The 16,699-nt window shown below is 39.0% G+C and overlaps 1 protein-coding gene across 2 annotated transcripts in view; it reads right to left on the reverse strand.

Moving 5' to 3' along the window:
* The window catches only part of RABGAP1L (RAB GTPase activating protein 1 like), a 226,527-nt gene that overhangs the window by 95,660 nt on the left and 114,168 nt on the right, over positions 1-16,699 (reverse strand). For both annotated transcript variants that reach the window (XM_088060662.1, XM_088060661.1), the window contains exons 14-16: positions 13,011-13,124; positions 2,934-3,008; positions 600-725 (exon numbers count right to left, since the gene is read on the reverse strand). In XM_088060662.1, coding sequence (XP_087916788.1) covers positions 600-725; positions 2,934-3,008; positions 13,011-13,124 — 315 coding nt within the window. The remainder of the gene's footprint in view (positions 1-599; positions 726-2,933; positions 3,009-13,010; positions 13,125-16,699) is intronic.

The raw sequence follows: 16,699 nt of genomic DNA on the forward strand, positions 1-16,699 counted from the left end.
TAATGAACTGTCAGTAATTCCTTATCAGTCAGAACAACAACGTATAACATTTGCAGCCCTTCAGTTATGTGAAACTGCTTGATGAAATGATTTCACCTGAAAAAAGAGCAATCTCAGAAGAGACAGTAAAACCTGCCCAGTGGTCCACACTTGATTGGTATTTCATAAGCATCAGGATGTCCTGATTTGCCTGACCTCTTAACACCCACATAATTCAAGGAAAGTAGGACAGTGATGGAGACACTCCAAAGGATACACTGGCCTCAACAGCACGGGGACATTCTCTCTAAACAACGTCAGAAATAGAGAGGGAGCAAGCAAACAGAGAGGAGGGGGAAAAAGGCAAGTATCTGCTCTGCTTGGGTACAAAGATTAGCTGCAGAAGTGGTATATCAGAGACAAAAGAAACTAGAAACAAATCTGACTCATGATGTTTGAATTCAGCTATTAAATTTCCGTGCTTTGCTTTACCCCACCTCTAAAAGGAGAGGGGGTTTTATTGTCCAATAGCTTTTGGAAGCAAAGCATTAATCTCTTCTTCATGTTACTATGTCCATTTATGAAACAAATCAGAGAAGAGTTTGTTACTCTGGCCCCACCTGAATTAACTTCTCCAGTTGGAAAAATTTGCAATGGAGATCTTCAAAGTTATTTCTGTAGAGGTCCCTCAAGCCATAATCATACATTATTTTCACAAATACACAGAATGCCTGCTCTTCTGGCATCTGTTTGGAAAAATACACAAAAATAAGGTTAATAATGGAGCAAAGGCGAGACATGCCTTACACAGACACACACACACTGAAACACCTTATGCACAATGAATTCAGAACCAGGGGTGTATTAAAATTTTCAGCCAAGTACTGTAAATGCCAGATTAACCAACTAAAATCTCAGTGAGACTACTCTCCTTGATGAGCACCTGGATTTGGCTCTGTAAGGTCTTCTTTGAAGAAAATGTGGGATCATATCACAGGTTCATGTACGTCTGCATCCCTACAGCAGCACAACTGTCAGCAGCATTATTTCTGTTAAATAGGTATGAGAACAACCAGTACACAGCTCTCAGGGACATAAAAACAATTTAAAAATAATAAAAAAAAAGAATGAAAATAAAATAAAAAGGCAACAACTGAAGAGAGTGATGTCTACAGAGAGATAGTTGGTTAAATGGGAAAAATTCAGGAGAACTAAGCTCTAGGGAGAGCAGTGCTCATCCAAATCTCAAGACATCAAACTTTGAAGTCAGGTTTCCCACAACCCCATCTATTAACACGCTGATTTTTTCAGAAGCTCTATATCCATAATCTCTGTTTTATTCTGACCAAAATTTCTTTCAGCAATGGTTTGGAAGGTGGTACTAACACAAGCTGTCTGGGACACTCTACACTTCTATTTGTTGGCTTAAGCCCACTGAATGCTGAATTGGTGGGAAGCCCCATGTCACAAAACCTCCACATCATTTTCTCCTGTGCCTTCAGGTACCACAATAATGACAGGCACAAACAGAACCCAGATCAACCTTTCCATCACATTAAAAACACGCTTTCTTTTGGAAGCACTAGACTGTAACAAATGAAATTTGAGGGCATCTTAGGAAGCTCCCCAATCACATGGGCTCATTGAGACTCCTTGCTTCCCCCCTCCCCCCACTTCATTTCACTTCAGTATCCTCTGATGAAACCAAACCATGTTATAAAGGGCAGATTAAAACGAGTGTGATTTCCATTTAGCAGTCCCTCTGTACAGGGCAACTTCTTCCAGCTCCAGAAACCCTAAAACCAGAGCTGATTCTTTGTAGTAACGACAGCACAGAACTAAGGTAGAGGAGCTGAGGTATTAGTCACATGTTAAGAATGTGACACCCACACATTTTTAAACAACTCTGGTATTGAAAATGGCTCATTTTTCCATTGGAACTTCAAAATTCTGCTTTGGGTAAAAAATTATTTGCAAAATAACTGTTAGATAAGCTATTTTACAGTATTTGTTAGACTGCAATAATGGGACTAATTCAGGTTTATTGTTATAAGAGCTAAAGGTTCTCTGCCACACTGTCGCTGTGTATCATGTTTCTCAAGACTTCAAGGAGTCACAACTCTCTCTAGGAATCACAACTTAATCTGAATTTGAGTTCCAAATACCTTACGAAGTGCATGTGTAACATACATAACACCAGCAGCTTTCTCAAACCCACACTTCAAAAGGTAGTTCAATCCTGACTGATAATTTACTAATTAAAACCTGAGAGAAAAAGCAGGCAAGAGCTTGAGTAATAATTGTGGTTGAGCTTTGGGGTGGCTTATTCAGATAGACTTTATCTCAATAAATACAATATTTGAATCGGCTGCTTTTCCACTGAGACATCAGATGTAAAGCATCTTGTACCTATAAAAACTGTATTTATTTATCTATCTCTGGACATATACCCACGTGTTTATAAAGGAAACAACAGATCAAAAATTGTGCATTTTTTGATTACAGGCTAAAATATCAAGGTTAAAAATCAGCTTTCCCTCAGAAGATATTACAAAATGTCCCTAGGAGAAAAAATCTCCCAAAAAATTATTGAGACTACTTGCTTTGATGAGCTGCTCTGAGAATGTCTCCTAGAGTTAAATTCATCATAAACACAAAGGGAGCTCACTTAGGTGACAACTAAATTAAAAGAAAAAATTAATATGTAACAAATAGTTTCCAGGTTTTGACACAGAAGTACTTGAGAACTGAATAGATTTCTCCCAGATAAAAGGAAATCTACATTCATGAAGATAGAAGCCATTAATCTCTACGGCCAAAAAGCAACAAGAAGAAAATTAATACAGGCAAATAAATAACAGTAAATATCTGTCAAACAGCATGGCTGCAGTACTACTGATTTTACAGCTGAGTTGGTTTCAAATATCAAAGCTTTCATTTTGCAATTAACTCACATGAAGTAGAAGCACAGCTGCAAGGAAGGACTGTCCCTGGCAGTAGCCAATGTCCTCATCATAGACAGAGTAGGCCTAGAAAAAAGAAAAGTCAAACTGTATTTAAAATGCATACAGGCATCACCAAACTGTGTTCTCATCAATGAGCTATTCAGGACACTTCCTTCCACTGTCTGAGGGGACCTAACAAGGAAGTTGAAGAGATACATTCCATCAGGAACTGGAGGGACAGGACAAGTGCCTTCCCATGGCCAGAGGGCAGGGTTAGATGGGATACTGGGACAAAATTCCTCCCTGGGAAGGGGGGCAGGCCCTGGCCCAGGGTGCCCAGAGCAACTGTGGCTGCCCCTGGATCCCTGGCAGTGCCCAAGGCCAGGCTGGACAGGGCTTGGGGCAAGCTGGGCTAGTGGAAGGTGTCCCTGCCCATGGCAGGGCGTGGAATGGGATGAACTTGAGGTCTCTTTGAGCCAAAGCCATTCCATGTTTCTCTAAGTAACACTACTCAGGCTAAAACCATATAGGGAGTAAAACTGTAACCACTCCCGTGCTTTCAGGCTTTTCTAAAAACCCCCACAGGTCACTGTCAACCCTACACAGATGATGTAGTTGTAAATTATTATTTTCCAATCAGCCTGAAAAGAGATGGATGCAATTTCCCTTCACCTAAATCAAGGATAATTCTGCTCAGGTGAGTAATGACAGAACTTTACCAATGCAACAAATATAACATGAAAACCACGGGAGCTTGTGCTGTGGGGAAAGTGAATGTTTGTTTTTGGGAAAACAAGTTCTGACATTATGCAAGTACAGGACCTAAGAGAAACTGCTGAGAACTACTCTAACCTGAAGATTTCATCAGAAACTGTTTTTCCATGCCCTTGTTATGCTGAAGAATGAACAGGACTCATTTTCCTATGGTATGACAGACATGCTTTTTCTTGCTCTTAAAAAATTACCAAACTAAAATTACTAACCTTTCCTTCACCTTCACTTTTCCAAGATGAGAAGACAGATACTGTTTTTAAAGAGTTGCCAGAGGATGTTAAGGATTTATGGAAACTCAAGATAAGTCAAAGCAGCAGCAGCAGGATTGCCATCAGGGGGAGAGACATCCTGAGCAAGGTACTGAGGTTACAGCCAGGGAAAACCAAAGCGAAGGGCAGAACCAGGGGAAGGAAGGAGCCACAAGGATCAGAAGATCCACTTTTCAATCTGAATGTAGTATTTGTGAGGAATTCTGAAATTACTCTGGAAGACAGGATTTCTGCAAGTGCAGCCTGAGTATTCCTTTAAAGGTCAGTGCTCCTGAACAGTTCAGCCGTACGTTTCCTTTGGGAAAAGCTGACCTGGGACTTGCAGCTCTCTGCCCTTTGTCTGTACTGCTCACCACTCTTCTGAGAGCTGTTAGATGGGATTAGTTAGGAGCTGAGTGAAAACAATCCTAGCCCATTACTCAGTTTCAGTGGACAGGAAAATTCAAGAAGTCACAGAAATCACTGAAAAATGTTTAACGAACCATTACAATCCGCTTACCAGTTTAAAACAGCTCTAGTCACAGAATTCAAATATAAAAACTAACCTGAGGAGTGTACAATGGCAGATACAGAATTCAGTTGGAAAAAAAAATTATGCTCTCTATAAAGAAGTCAATCAGCTACTAAGTACCAAATTAATAGAAATTACTTTAAACACTTAAATTAATATTTTATATGACTGACTAGAATCATCCACTGGTTAATCAGCATCAGAAGTCTATTTGTTTCCCAGATCTATCAGTTTATAGATGCCTAATGTCTTGTCTCTGTAGCTTTCCTAAGTGCTGCATTATTCCTGGTTTTGATGGGCCAGCTCTGATTAGAAGCAGATGTGCAGAATTCCAAATGAGAAATTTGATTTATGATTTCTTCATACTATATAAAAACACTTCTAATTTTCTTTAAAAAAATCTAGGCTGAAAAATGAACATCAAATTATCAGAGTGCCTGGGGACCCTCTGTTGTGAGAAGCATTATAGCAAATAATTTGCTGAAAATAGCAATGAATTAATCCAAACGAGTTATTTTAAAATAAGTACTGAGAAACCAACACACTGGAGAAAAGAAACTGCTTCCAAAACTGACACAGATTGAGAAGTCCAGGAAGTTGTAAGAAATAAAAACACACTTCTTTTGAGATTCTGAAAGAAGTTGAAGTTACAGTAAAATAGGGAAAACAAGCAGCAAAAATCCTCTCTGAAATTCAATACAAAAATATGAAGGAAGAACAGCAAAGTTTCTCATAATCAACTTCCTAAACATATTTGAGCTTATAATAAATCCATTTCAAACACATTCAGAGCAGGAAGGCAGTCTCTGCTTGGAAAATATATGGTCAGTGTAAGAAAATATTTAATCTCCAGTAGAAAATCCCCATGAACTTTCCTTGTGTTTGTTTTATTACAGAAGAATCATAAGGTTTGTCATCCTGCTGGAACCATTTCTAACAGGGGAAGTGTTGAAGGATCTGTGTTCAACTGAATATCAGAAGATATCATAAACCAAAGGGTATAAAATTACTGAAAATTTATTAAGAACAGATGGTATTCACCCAAAAAGCATAAGGGGGAAAGTAAACTGGTAAACCAATAATTGCCTGATTAAAACAGAAGAGATGAAAAAACTGAAACTTTTCTAAAAAAGTTGATCCACAGAACTACAAATCAGCAAGTATTGGATAATTTGGTTTAAATAAAAATATGAAATTTATTAGTGGGCACTGCCTATATAGGAGAAAAATGTCAAAGGGCCCCAGTAAGAAGAAGTAATTATTAAAATGCCTTTGAAGCAACCAAAAACCATGAAGAAAAAATTAACTGCTTCATCTACTTTTTCCACTTTTTTGAAAAATTTTTGAACATTAATTTTTTTGAAATTAATTTCCACCAGGTCCTTCCCCAAAATCTGATTTTGACAAGCAGCTGTCATCAGATTCTTGGACACAAACTTCAGTTCTGCATCAGAATTAGAACAAAGAAATATTCTGCTCTTAAGTCAAAACATCATAATCCTGACAACTAAAGGTTTAGTTTTAGTGAAGTCTCTAAAATCTACATTATTTCATTGCATTTACCCAATGCAAAGAGACTTTGCAATCTTAATGCACATCACATTTCCAATTATACTATTTTATTTTTAAGCAACCTATGGGGTTTGATAGTGCTGAAATATGATGTAATTAACCAGAATAACCTCAGAAATAAGGATGCTGCCTACAGATGCTACCATAATATCATATCATTAACTAACAGCCTAAGATTAACTATTTAAGATTTATGCTTCTAAGGAACTTTCATTTTCCACATGAAATATAAGAACAAGACAAAATCCCAAATCCCCTATTTCCACTGCAGTCATTGTAACTTTATAATTTCAAGAAGATGGGATTTTTCCCACAACAACCTGTGACATGTCACAGTTTTTAACTTACTATTCTCCTAAGCTCTTGTGGAACTTCCAATTACAACTCCCCAGTTAACTGAGATTTTAAATATTCTGTCTCATAAATGGGAATTAATGAAGGTTCTGACTTGAAGCCTAATTTCATTCATTTTAACTAATTGAATATCTCACAGAATTGAGACATCTTTTTAATAGTTATCTGTATTCTGAAGAGAAGAGCTACTGTGCAGTTCTTGGTACATCATCATTAGAAAGTGAATTCTTTGGATGTAGAGTCTTCTCCAAGTCCAAGACAGAGAACCACCTGCACATTGGGAAAGTGAACCAAGAATCCAGGGCTGGATAGAAACTTCTCCAAAATAATTAATAAAGGAAAATCTCCCAAGATCAGAATCTTCTGTAGACAGAAAAATTCCAAGGATGTAGCATTTAAAAGACAAAGGGAAAGATGGTGGAATTTAAAACTTCAATTTGGGATTTCTGTAACTTCTGTCTATGAGTGCCTGCAGATTTGAATAAGGAAGAGGAGAGGTTATGCTCCTCTGTGATCTCTCTGAAATGATCAAAGTAAGCTACTCATGTTTAATACAGACATAGCTCTGTGCTGAACTCTGCTTTAGGAGACTTAAAAGACTTACATGGTGTCTGAAACTCAGACTGTCTCAGGAGAAGGAAAACATCCCTACTTCGATGCAGATTTTTCACCTAACAAGGTATTTTATTACATGCTCAGTCACTAAATAATTTTAGTAATAGTACAGTTTAAAACTCCACACCTAAATTTATTATAATACTAACAGTCTGAAAGTAATAATATTCCTATGAGTGCAGCATTGAGTATGTATCACATTAAACAAGGAATTTCTGCATTAACTGAAAACCGTATTTTTAGACATTAGTTACTCATTTATAGAGTATCAGGAAGAGGCACAAGGCTGTTACACAATATGCCTCTGCCAGAGCTAGGAGAGCTGAGAGAATGAAGGAATCTTCACCTTCAGCCAGGCAGGCCCAAACAGAATGTTCCCAGCATTCAGGATCCCAGAGCTGACCTTCCCACTGGGACAGGCTCAGCAGAAACCCCATGTGCAAGAACAGTGCTGCTGACCACAGATGTACAGAGAAGGATCCCTATTAAAATGTAAAGAAGAAGACAGAGAAACACTAAAAATTCTTTGAATGAAACAAGGCAACAATATTTGCTAGCACTGCTCCTTCAACCCAGGAGCAAAGAAAATAAACTAAAAATAGATGAAAAATAATCTGTAACTGATTGTGTTTATCCTATAATTAGCAAATAGATTCCTCCAGGAACAAAAGAGACCTGCTCTCTTACACATAATTACACCTGGACAAACACTGAAAATTCCCATTTGTAAATCTAAGGAGATACTAAGGATTGCAAAATGGAAGAATACATGCACAGTGAGGTGACTATCTGAAAATGTGTGCTGCAATGAAATGGAAATGAAAACGTAAAAAAAAACCTATGAAAATTAGACTTTCAGCTTACAGGCCAGCACTAAGCAGCAGCTCTGCTGAAGCATAACCCACCATTCACAGCTTATTATGGGCATAGAAGCTACCGGTTACAGAAGGGCAACTCAAAGATACTTCCATATTTCAATATACAGTAAAAAAAGCTAAAACACCCCATAACAGTGTTAGTATTGCTAGAAAACAGTTCGTTATTCTCTCTGCTGATGTGGGTACCAAAACAGACATTGCAACAACTGTAACAGTGTTTGGTCTCACAGCAAACCAGCTACCACACTGATCCTGCACCTAAAACCTTCAGGCAAGTGAGACTGAGATTAGGGATCTACAAAGGGATAAGTATTTATGAACAAAAGATGTCCTGATACAAACGATTCATATCCTTTGCAAGGCCTCAACTCACTGAGAAACACTAACATCAACTCTGAATCTCTGAAGTAATTCATCCATTTTCTGAAAAACACTGTGTCTATTTCCCAGTCTGTCCAGTCCCAGCACCCACCGAGCTCACCTGAATGATTTTCCTGCACCATGCTCCCTTTTCCCCATTAAAGTCACAGTGGTTGTTTGTTAAATAGGAGTTACTTTAATCAGAAAATTAGGGAAAACACATCTTGTGTTAAATTCCACACTGCACACACTCCAGAGAGCTGAGATGATTAATTCTGCCAGGTGCTCTGATTCCCTGGAGCATCAAGCTGTACATACAGAGCATGGAAGCAGGCACTGAGCACTATTCAGTTATGCATTGTAGCACTGAGGTGAGCTCTTTAAATAGAGCTGGAATTTGCAGAGTATTTAAACAGAAAGCATGCAAGAAGGAGCAGTTTTCCCAAAGATTCACCAAAATTTGCTCTGTGAAAATCCAGCTTAAGTGGTGTCCTCAAGTGAAATCTCCAGTCTAGAATCTGAAACTCTTTTCATTCCTTATCACCACTGTCAGTCCTGAAGTTTATTTTTAGGTACTTTGTCACATAAATGTTCTGAAACAGAAAAAGTTTCCATCTTTCCTGATTTCCTACTGTTCTGAAGAGGAGATTAAGAGATGGAACAAAAACTGTCAGACCTGTTAAAATGAGGCTGTGAGCTTTTAATGATTTTCCTTTTTATCTGACAGTTCAGATCATCTCTCATTTCAGTGGGGAATGAAGAAAATGCTCTTCAGCTTTTTACCCTCCCACTTGAGAACAGACCTTTCCCAGCCATATTCAATAATTCCCATTCTTCAAACTTCATGGTTTCATTAGACAAAGGGCCTAAGTACCCAGCACCTCTGGTAAAAGTTATTCTAGTAATACAGAGCTGGCACATTATTACTTTCAACACATATTATTACTCTTTATTCCCAATGGAATGACAAATTTATAAGCAAATTAATTAGGCTTTAACAATATTTCTTGAAAACTGACACACTGGAGAAAACAGTTTATTAATCATAAACTCAAGGTCCAGTCAGACCCAAGCAGACATCTGTCACAGTCACAGTCATTTAAGAAAACTATGCGAGGATGATGCCTGGAAATCTTCCCAACAGTTGTGTCTGATCTCAATACTGGCAAGTAGGTATAAACCCTCCAGTGTAATCAGTAAATTTATGAATAATTCCATGCTGAATACTGGATATGGCTGTTCTACCAGCAAGCAATGCTTCCCAAATCTTTCTTTGAACCAATGAGCACATAAAAGAATGAGGAAGTCACTAATATTACCAGGATTTTTATAAACCCTTCAACAAGATCCCTACAAAAAGGTGTTTTAGGGAACTAAGCTGCTACAGAACATCCCCATATGCACTCAAATAATTGATTAAAGGAGAGAAAGCAAAAGGTAGGAGTAAACAGACAGTTCTAACCCAGCGAGTGAAGGTGAAGTCGCTCACAGAACCCTGCAGAAAGACGTGCTGCAAATACTCACAAACCTTAAAGAACACATAAAAATAGCACAGTAACAAAGACTGCTGATGAGACAAAGCTGTTTGGAGCAGGGAATTAAACACTGACTGCAAAGCTGCTATGCAGAAAACGTTCTACCAAGAGAAAGTGGCCAAGTGACAAAGGTCATTCAACTCTAGGTAAATACAAAATACTTCACAGGCAGAGCAGCCCTCAACTTGATGGACACACAGAGAGGTCTCTGATCAAAGATCACAGAACTCCAGAATGGTTTGGGTTGGAAGGGACCCTAAAGCTCATCCAATTCCACCCCCTGCCATGGGCAGGGACACCTTCCATTAACTCAGCTTACTCCAAGCCCAACCTGGCCTCGGACACTGCCAGAGATGCAGGGATGGGGCAGCCACAGCTTCTCTGGGCACCATGTGCCAGGGCCTCACTGCCCTATAGGGAAAGAATTTCTTCCCAAAATCCCATCTAACCCTGCCCTCTGGCAGTGGGAAGCTATTCCCATTGTCCTGTTACTCCGGGCCCTTCTCCAAAGGGCCTCTTCAGCTCTTTTGGAGCCACTTTGGGCACTGGGAGGGGCTCTAAGGCCTCCCTGGATCCTCCTCTTGTCTTTTTAAAAATGGAGGTCATGTTTCCCCATTTTCACTCAGTGGGAACTTCACAGGATGCCCATGAATTCAAATATGATGGAAAGTGGCTTAGCCACTTCATCTGCCAGTTCCCTCAGGACCCACAGATGCATCTCATCAGGTTCTGTGGCCTTTCAGGCTCCTTGGATCATCTCAAACCTGATCTTCTCCTACGCTGGGCGATTTTTCATTCTCTCAGTCCCCGCCTTTGCCTTCTGTGGCCTTAGCAGCGATGTTGGGGCACTTGCCAGTGAAAACAGGCAAAAAGTCATAGAGTATCTCAGCCTCCTCCATGTCCTGAGTTAAGTAAGTTTGCCCCTTCCTTCTGGAGATGGCCCACATTTTCTCTAATCCTAGTTTTATCACAGATGTACCCATAGAGTATTTTCTCGTCACCCTTCACATCCATGGCCAGATTTAATTCTATCAGGGCTTTAGTTTCCCAAGCCTGATCTCTGTCTGCTTGCACGATTTCTCTGTATTTCTACCAGACTACCTGCCCTTGCTTCCAGCCTCTGAAGGCTTCCTTTTGTGTTTGAGTTTCTCCAGGAGCACCTTTTTCATCCATACAAGTCTCCTGGCATTTTTCCCTGACTTTGTCAAGGATGCACCACTTCTGAGTTTCATGATCCTTCAAGAAAAGAGAACTAACAGCCAGAGTAACTCTCTCTGAAGGAGAAGTAGAGGCCTTGAGAGCAAAGAAAGCTCCCAGATTTAGAAAACCTGCAGAATTATTCACATTTCCTACAGAAAGGAAACAACCCAGGAAGGTCTGAGATCTGTGGCCCTCTGAAGCTGCCTGCTGGACAGATAATTCCTCTAAGTTGCTTCCAGTTCAGACAGATTCACTGCTTTATTTGTTTTTTATTAATCAAAATAGACTGAGATATGCCTTAATGAAAAAGAATTTTTCTTTTCAAATTCTTTAATCATCCTCATGGATCTTTACAGACTCTTTCCAATGCAGAATAGTTGTCTTTAATTCTGGACACTGTAACTAAAAGCAGCTGCAGCAGCTGCAAAACACTGAGTTGCTCAAGTCAAACTGTTCCTATACGAGGTTCATCCATCTCTACATCCTTTACATCTCATTATTTACCATCTCCTTTTTCCCTGTGTCACCAAGATATCTTCATGAGAAAAGACTTTCTGGTTTTCTTCAGGTGACTTAGCAGAGTACTTGGAATAAACAAGGGATATTCATAATGCTTTGACTGAAATCCATTTATTCAGTGCTTGTTTAGGAGCCTGCTGGCCAGTGTTTAACTCCTTAATGTGCATCTTGTTCATGCTCTAACTTGACCAGCAGTTATATATTCTTAGTGTGGCAGGCCACAGGAGCTACAGAATTTCAATCAAAACACCTTCACCAATGAAACCTGTACTTCTGGGTTTTTGTGTTAGCTTGTCATGATCTATTTTCAGTAAACTCACAGGCCTTCATTATAACATGCTTACATTTAATTCTTGAAAAACTGAATGATTCCATCATTTTTCACTTAACTGGTATCAAAGTGACAAGCCTACAATTACCTGCATTGTTACTCTTTTCACAGACTGGCACAGGAACTGTTTCCTGTAGCCCTCTAGAGCCCTTCAAGATTTGGGAGAAATCACTACCATTTGTTCAAAGTTCTCTCTTTTCCCTAATTTTGTACTTTTTTTTAAGATGTGAATTACTCACAATACTGAATTCCAGTACTGTATTTAACAGTCACCCAAATTTTTATTTGAATAGGAGTTTGTACCACCACAGAATTTATCTGGGGAATATGTATCATTATACCCCAAAGGCTGAACAATTTTTTCTGCTTGCTATGACAACTCCATCATTTCTAGTAATCAACAGGAGGTAGAAACAGCAACAAGGAAGAGGAAGGGAAAGGGAAATGGCTTTGTCTAAGGCAATCATTCATTCAACATGAACAGAATGAATTCTACATTAGATAATATTCTAAAGAATATTCTACATGAATTTAATGACTTTTAGAAAAAAAAAAAGTCTAACAAAAACTGAATACCAAAACCACAGCAAAATCTACATCTGCCAGGCAGAAAAGTACCTGCCTGGCTTCAATATTTTACCTTTTGGATCTCTCTCAAAGAGAAGTCTGTCTGTACAAGATGGACAAACCTATTGATTTAGTACCTCAACTTTCCCATGTGCAAATTTGAAAACTTAAGAGTGTTTTTCATCTGAGGTGATCTGGCAGCTCTGAGTGAAAAGCTCTGCTCACACACTGCTTGTGGTATGGTCAGCAAACCTGTAATTATTTACAGACATTCTTGTTTAACCTCACAGCAGAGCTTGCTCTGAGGATTTGTTTCTCTTCCTCAGCAAATCTCTCTACCTCAGAGCAAAAAGGGTTCTCCTACACCACTCCCTCTGAAGAGGAGCTCTCACCTCAGCAAAGCCAGCTTGAGCCTCTTCTCACCTGCACCTTAGGAGGTACCAAATACAAGGCTGTAAAATGCACAAACACCATAGTCTCCACTTACACAAAGCTTTAAAATCTCATTGATTAACAACTTGGACCAGAACAGGGTTAGCAGGGCAAAAGAAAGTCACAAAAAATACGGAACACACTTTGAAATTCGGAGTACTGACTGTACCTTACAGATTTTGTACAGAGATTCCTGACCGTCTCCTTCTGTGTCCTTAAAATAATCATGTGCTGGATATGTGCGATGGATATCTCGTTTGATGACACTCTCTTGAGCAGAATCCTGCACAAAAAAGGAGAAAAATCCTGACATGTGAACCCATTAACAGTATAATTAAATGTAACAACAGAAAATTCAATGTGTACTCAACATGGATATATTAGATAATTGCTTTAATGACTTCTGCAAAAATGCATTGAGAAGAAATTGAAAATCCTTTGTAGTCTCATGTGCAGTTACAGTTTGGCAGTTTAACAAGAGCAACATGGCATGTTTTCTGTCCTGCAGGCTTAAGATTCAGCTTTAGAACTCTGAAGAAATTACCACTTGTGTAATTGTTGGTGTGTTTTTACTACAGATCATATACTTACTGTATTGCTCTGGCAGTAAAAAAACAAAACAAGAACAAAACAAAACAAATTAGGCTGTGTCTGTCTTGCAAGCTTAAAGCTACTAATTTGAAATGTTGTATGTAGGAATCTACCATAAAAGTGTTAATTAAAAACTCATAAAGAATTTCTGTAAAAAGATAGGAATCACTGCAAACAGACCTAAAGAACACCACTGTGTTGAGGATGAGGAAGTGGTAGCAAAATGTCAGAGCTGGAACTACAACAGTTAATTATCTTCAGGTTCCAGTGAGCTGTACCTTTAGGTTGGCAAATATCAAACAGTGCTTTTCTCCATTACCTTTGTAATCCTAAACGAAAAACCAACAAAACCTTCTCCTGTAACTTGGAATATAAATCCCTTCCAAATAACTTTTATCTTGGAAACAGAGTATTTCTGCTATCGAAAAGGTAAACTCTCAGATTCTGTCTCATTAACCAGGATTCTCCATAAGAAAGCTTCTTTACATCTGCTGGAGTCAGCAATCAGGTCATCTCCCAAATTTCGGTGGTTTTCTAATTACATAAAATCTCTACAGTGAGCATGTGCCACACAGTAATGCAGCTGCCTGGTAAGCTCAGGGAGAAGTCTACAGCAATTCACGACTCCAGTTCCCTTCTGGATCCATCTGTAGCCAATACACTGCAAGGAATCACTCCAGGGTAGATGAGGCAGCCCCAGAGATGAAAGCCCACTGCTGCATTTCTCCATTCCCCTCAATGGCAATGGATGCAAGGAAATGGATGCAAGATTAAACATCACTTTGTGTTGTCCCCCTGAAGTTGATGGCTTCTCTGAATCTTGGTTATCATTAATTTATCCAAATAAAATATTCCAATGTTCAGTGATCTCCAATGTGGCTTTCCCTTGGTTTGACATTAATATGACTAGTACCAGAAAACAATATTCAAGTTGTTTTATTACAACATTTATTACTTGTTTAGTTACAAAACAAGTAGTTTTGTTAGTCACAGAACTCCAGAATGGTTTGGGTTGGAAGGGACCCTAAAGCTCATCCAATTCCACCCCCTGCCATGGGCAGGGACACCTTCCATTAACTCAGCTTACTCCAAGCCCAACCTGGCCTCGGACACTGCCAGAGATGCAGGGATGGGGCAGCCACAGCTTCTCTGGGCACCATGTGCCAGGGCCTCACTGCCCTCACAGGGAAAGAATTTCTTCCCAAAATCCCATCTAACCCTGCCCCTGGCAGTGGGAAGTCATTCCCCTTGTCCTGTTACTCCAGGCCCTTCTCCAAAGGGCCTCTCCAGTTCCTTTGGAACCCCTTTAGGCACTGGGAGGGGCTCTAAGGCCTCCCGGGATCCTTCTCTTCTCTCCCCTGGCTCTCATCTATCCTTTCCTCATAGGAGATGTGTTCCAGCCCTCTAAAATGCCAGGCACATTTTTATATGCTATGAAAGGAAAGGTTACAAAGAAAGGTGATATTTTTATTATGCCAACTGGTACCACTGGAGAAAACAAACACATTTTTATGCTTTCACTGTGTTACCATGATTATTCTCAGGATATCTAAGCACCATGCAATCATCAGCAACCAAAACTAACCACACTCTCTAAATCACAAGTAAAAAACCATAGACTAGTAACAAAAAAATTGTAACAAGCAGTTCTCTAATCAGACTTCTTTAATGATTATTTTCATTTACATGGCTTCCAAATACCAGAGAGGCTGGATAACTGCAGTCTGCCCCCCAGATCCATCTGACTATCCAGTTAAATTGAGAGAAAATGCCCAAAACAGCATTTAAGATCTACCAGAAAAGTTACAGAATCTGTAACAGAATTTTTTTTTAATGCATTTTTCAGCATGAACTTGAGCAGATCCAGGGAAAGTTTCAGGAAGACCACGACATCCAGCACACACAAGGTTTTCCAGTCAAGCTGAGACAATGTGCTTGACTGCCCTGTACTTCCTCTGATCTTGATTGGGGAATCCAATGTGTAACTGAGCACACAGACTGCCCAAGGTAAGGCCAAAACCATTTGTGTAAAGGCCCAAATGCACATGAACTTTTACTGAGTTAAAAGGAGCCTGATTCCTTCAACCCTATTAACAAAAGATGTTTCTAAAAAACCTAGAGGAAAATAATTAAATGGGCCCAAAATAAAATTTACACACAATGACTGGAGAATTAACTCCTTCTCAAAAGACAATCTCTCTTTGAAATACGATAAATCCATAAAGGAAGAAAACCAAGTAATTAGTCTAGAGAGAAGATCAGTGTAGAACTACTTCTTAAAATATATCAAAAATACTTTCATTAAGTTTCTATCCTTTTCCAGGCAGAGTTTGTAGATAGCACTATTCTCGAGTACCAAAGCACATGAGTTTACAAACACATTAATTTATGTTTTCAGACAGTTTTTATTCTTCTGAAAGTCGTGATTGCTTAGTTTATCAGGAAAAAAAGCTAAGGTGAGATGGCTATCAAGGCATTCAGGGTTCTAATGATCTTACTTCTAAAATTCATTTCAGTGCTGCCAACTCAGAGAAAATATTCTACTGAGAAAAAGAATTATCTTCACATGTCAATGCTATGACAGCTGCCTTGCCACTGAACAAGTTCTGCCTCAAGTTGTCTCTCTTCTAGAACAGCTGAATTTCTGCAATGGAACAACTGTACTGGAATGCTGACTCCTTGACACTCCTGCCATTTCCAGCTATCAAGAAGCTGCTGAAATATGGGCAGTTGATGCCAGAAGGAAGATCAACACAGAAATAAATTGAAGAGAACAGAAAATGGTTTATATTGAATAAACATTAAAAGAAAATTAGGGGTACATAAGAAATCACAATGAAGAAATACAGGGCAATCTGTATGCATGCACTTCAGGAATTGTTTTTTAATTACAAACATCTCACACACACTCCAAAAAGAACCTCTAGTCATTTATTGTCACAAGTGGAGCCACTCTGGTGAGGAATTACAATTAGGGAGCAGAAGAGACTCCTGGAGGTAGAACCTTATTTATTTTGTTCCAAGAACTGGAGAATAAGCATTGTATCAGCCAGATGACATTATTAAAAAAGAAAAACGTCTCAATGCTGTGCTGAGATTCAATATTTGCCCCACTTTTCCATAAAATTTCTTTCATGAAAACAGGAACATCCCGAAAGAAAAAAAAGTGCCAAAAGCGTTTGGCTGTGTTTTCCTTACTGTACTGCCTGCATTACAATTTCTGACCCAATATGGAGACATGCAGAATTACAGTTGCAATTAAAGGAA

This window comes from Pseudopodoces humilis, chromosome 10, assembly GCF_049639895.1.
Source record: "Pseudopodoces humilis isolate 2021_Gansu_Grassland_sample_001 chromosome 10, ASM4963989v1, whole genome shotgun sequence".
NCBI classification, from domain to species: Eukaryota; Metazoa; Chordata; class Aves; order Passeriformes; family Paridae; genus Pseudopodoces; species Pseudopodoces humilis.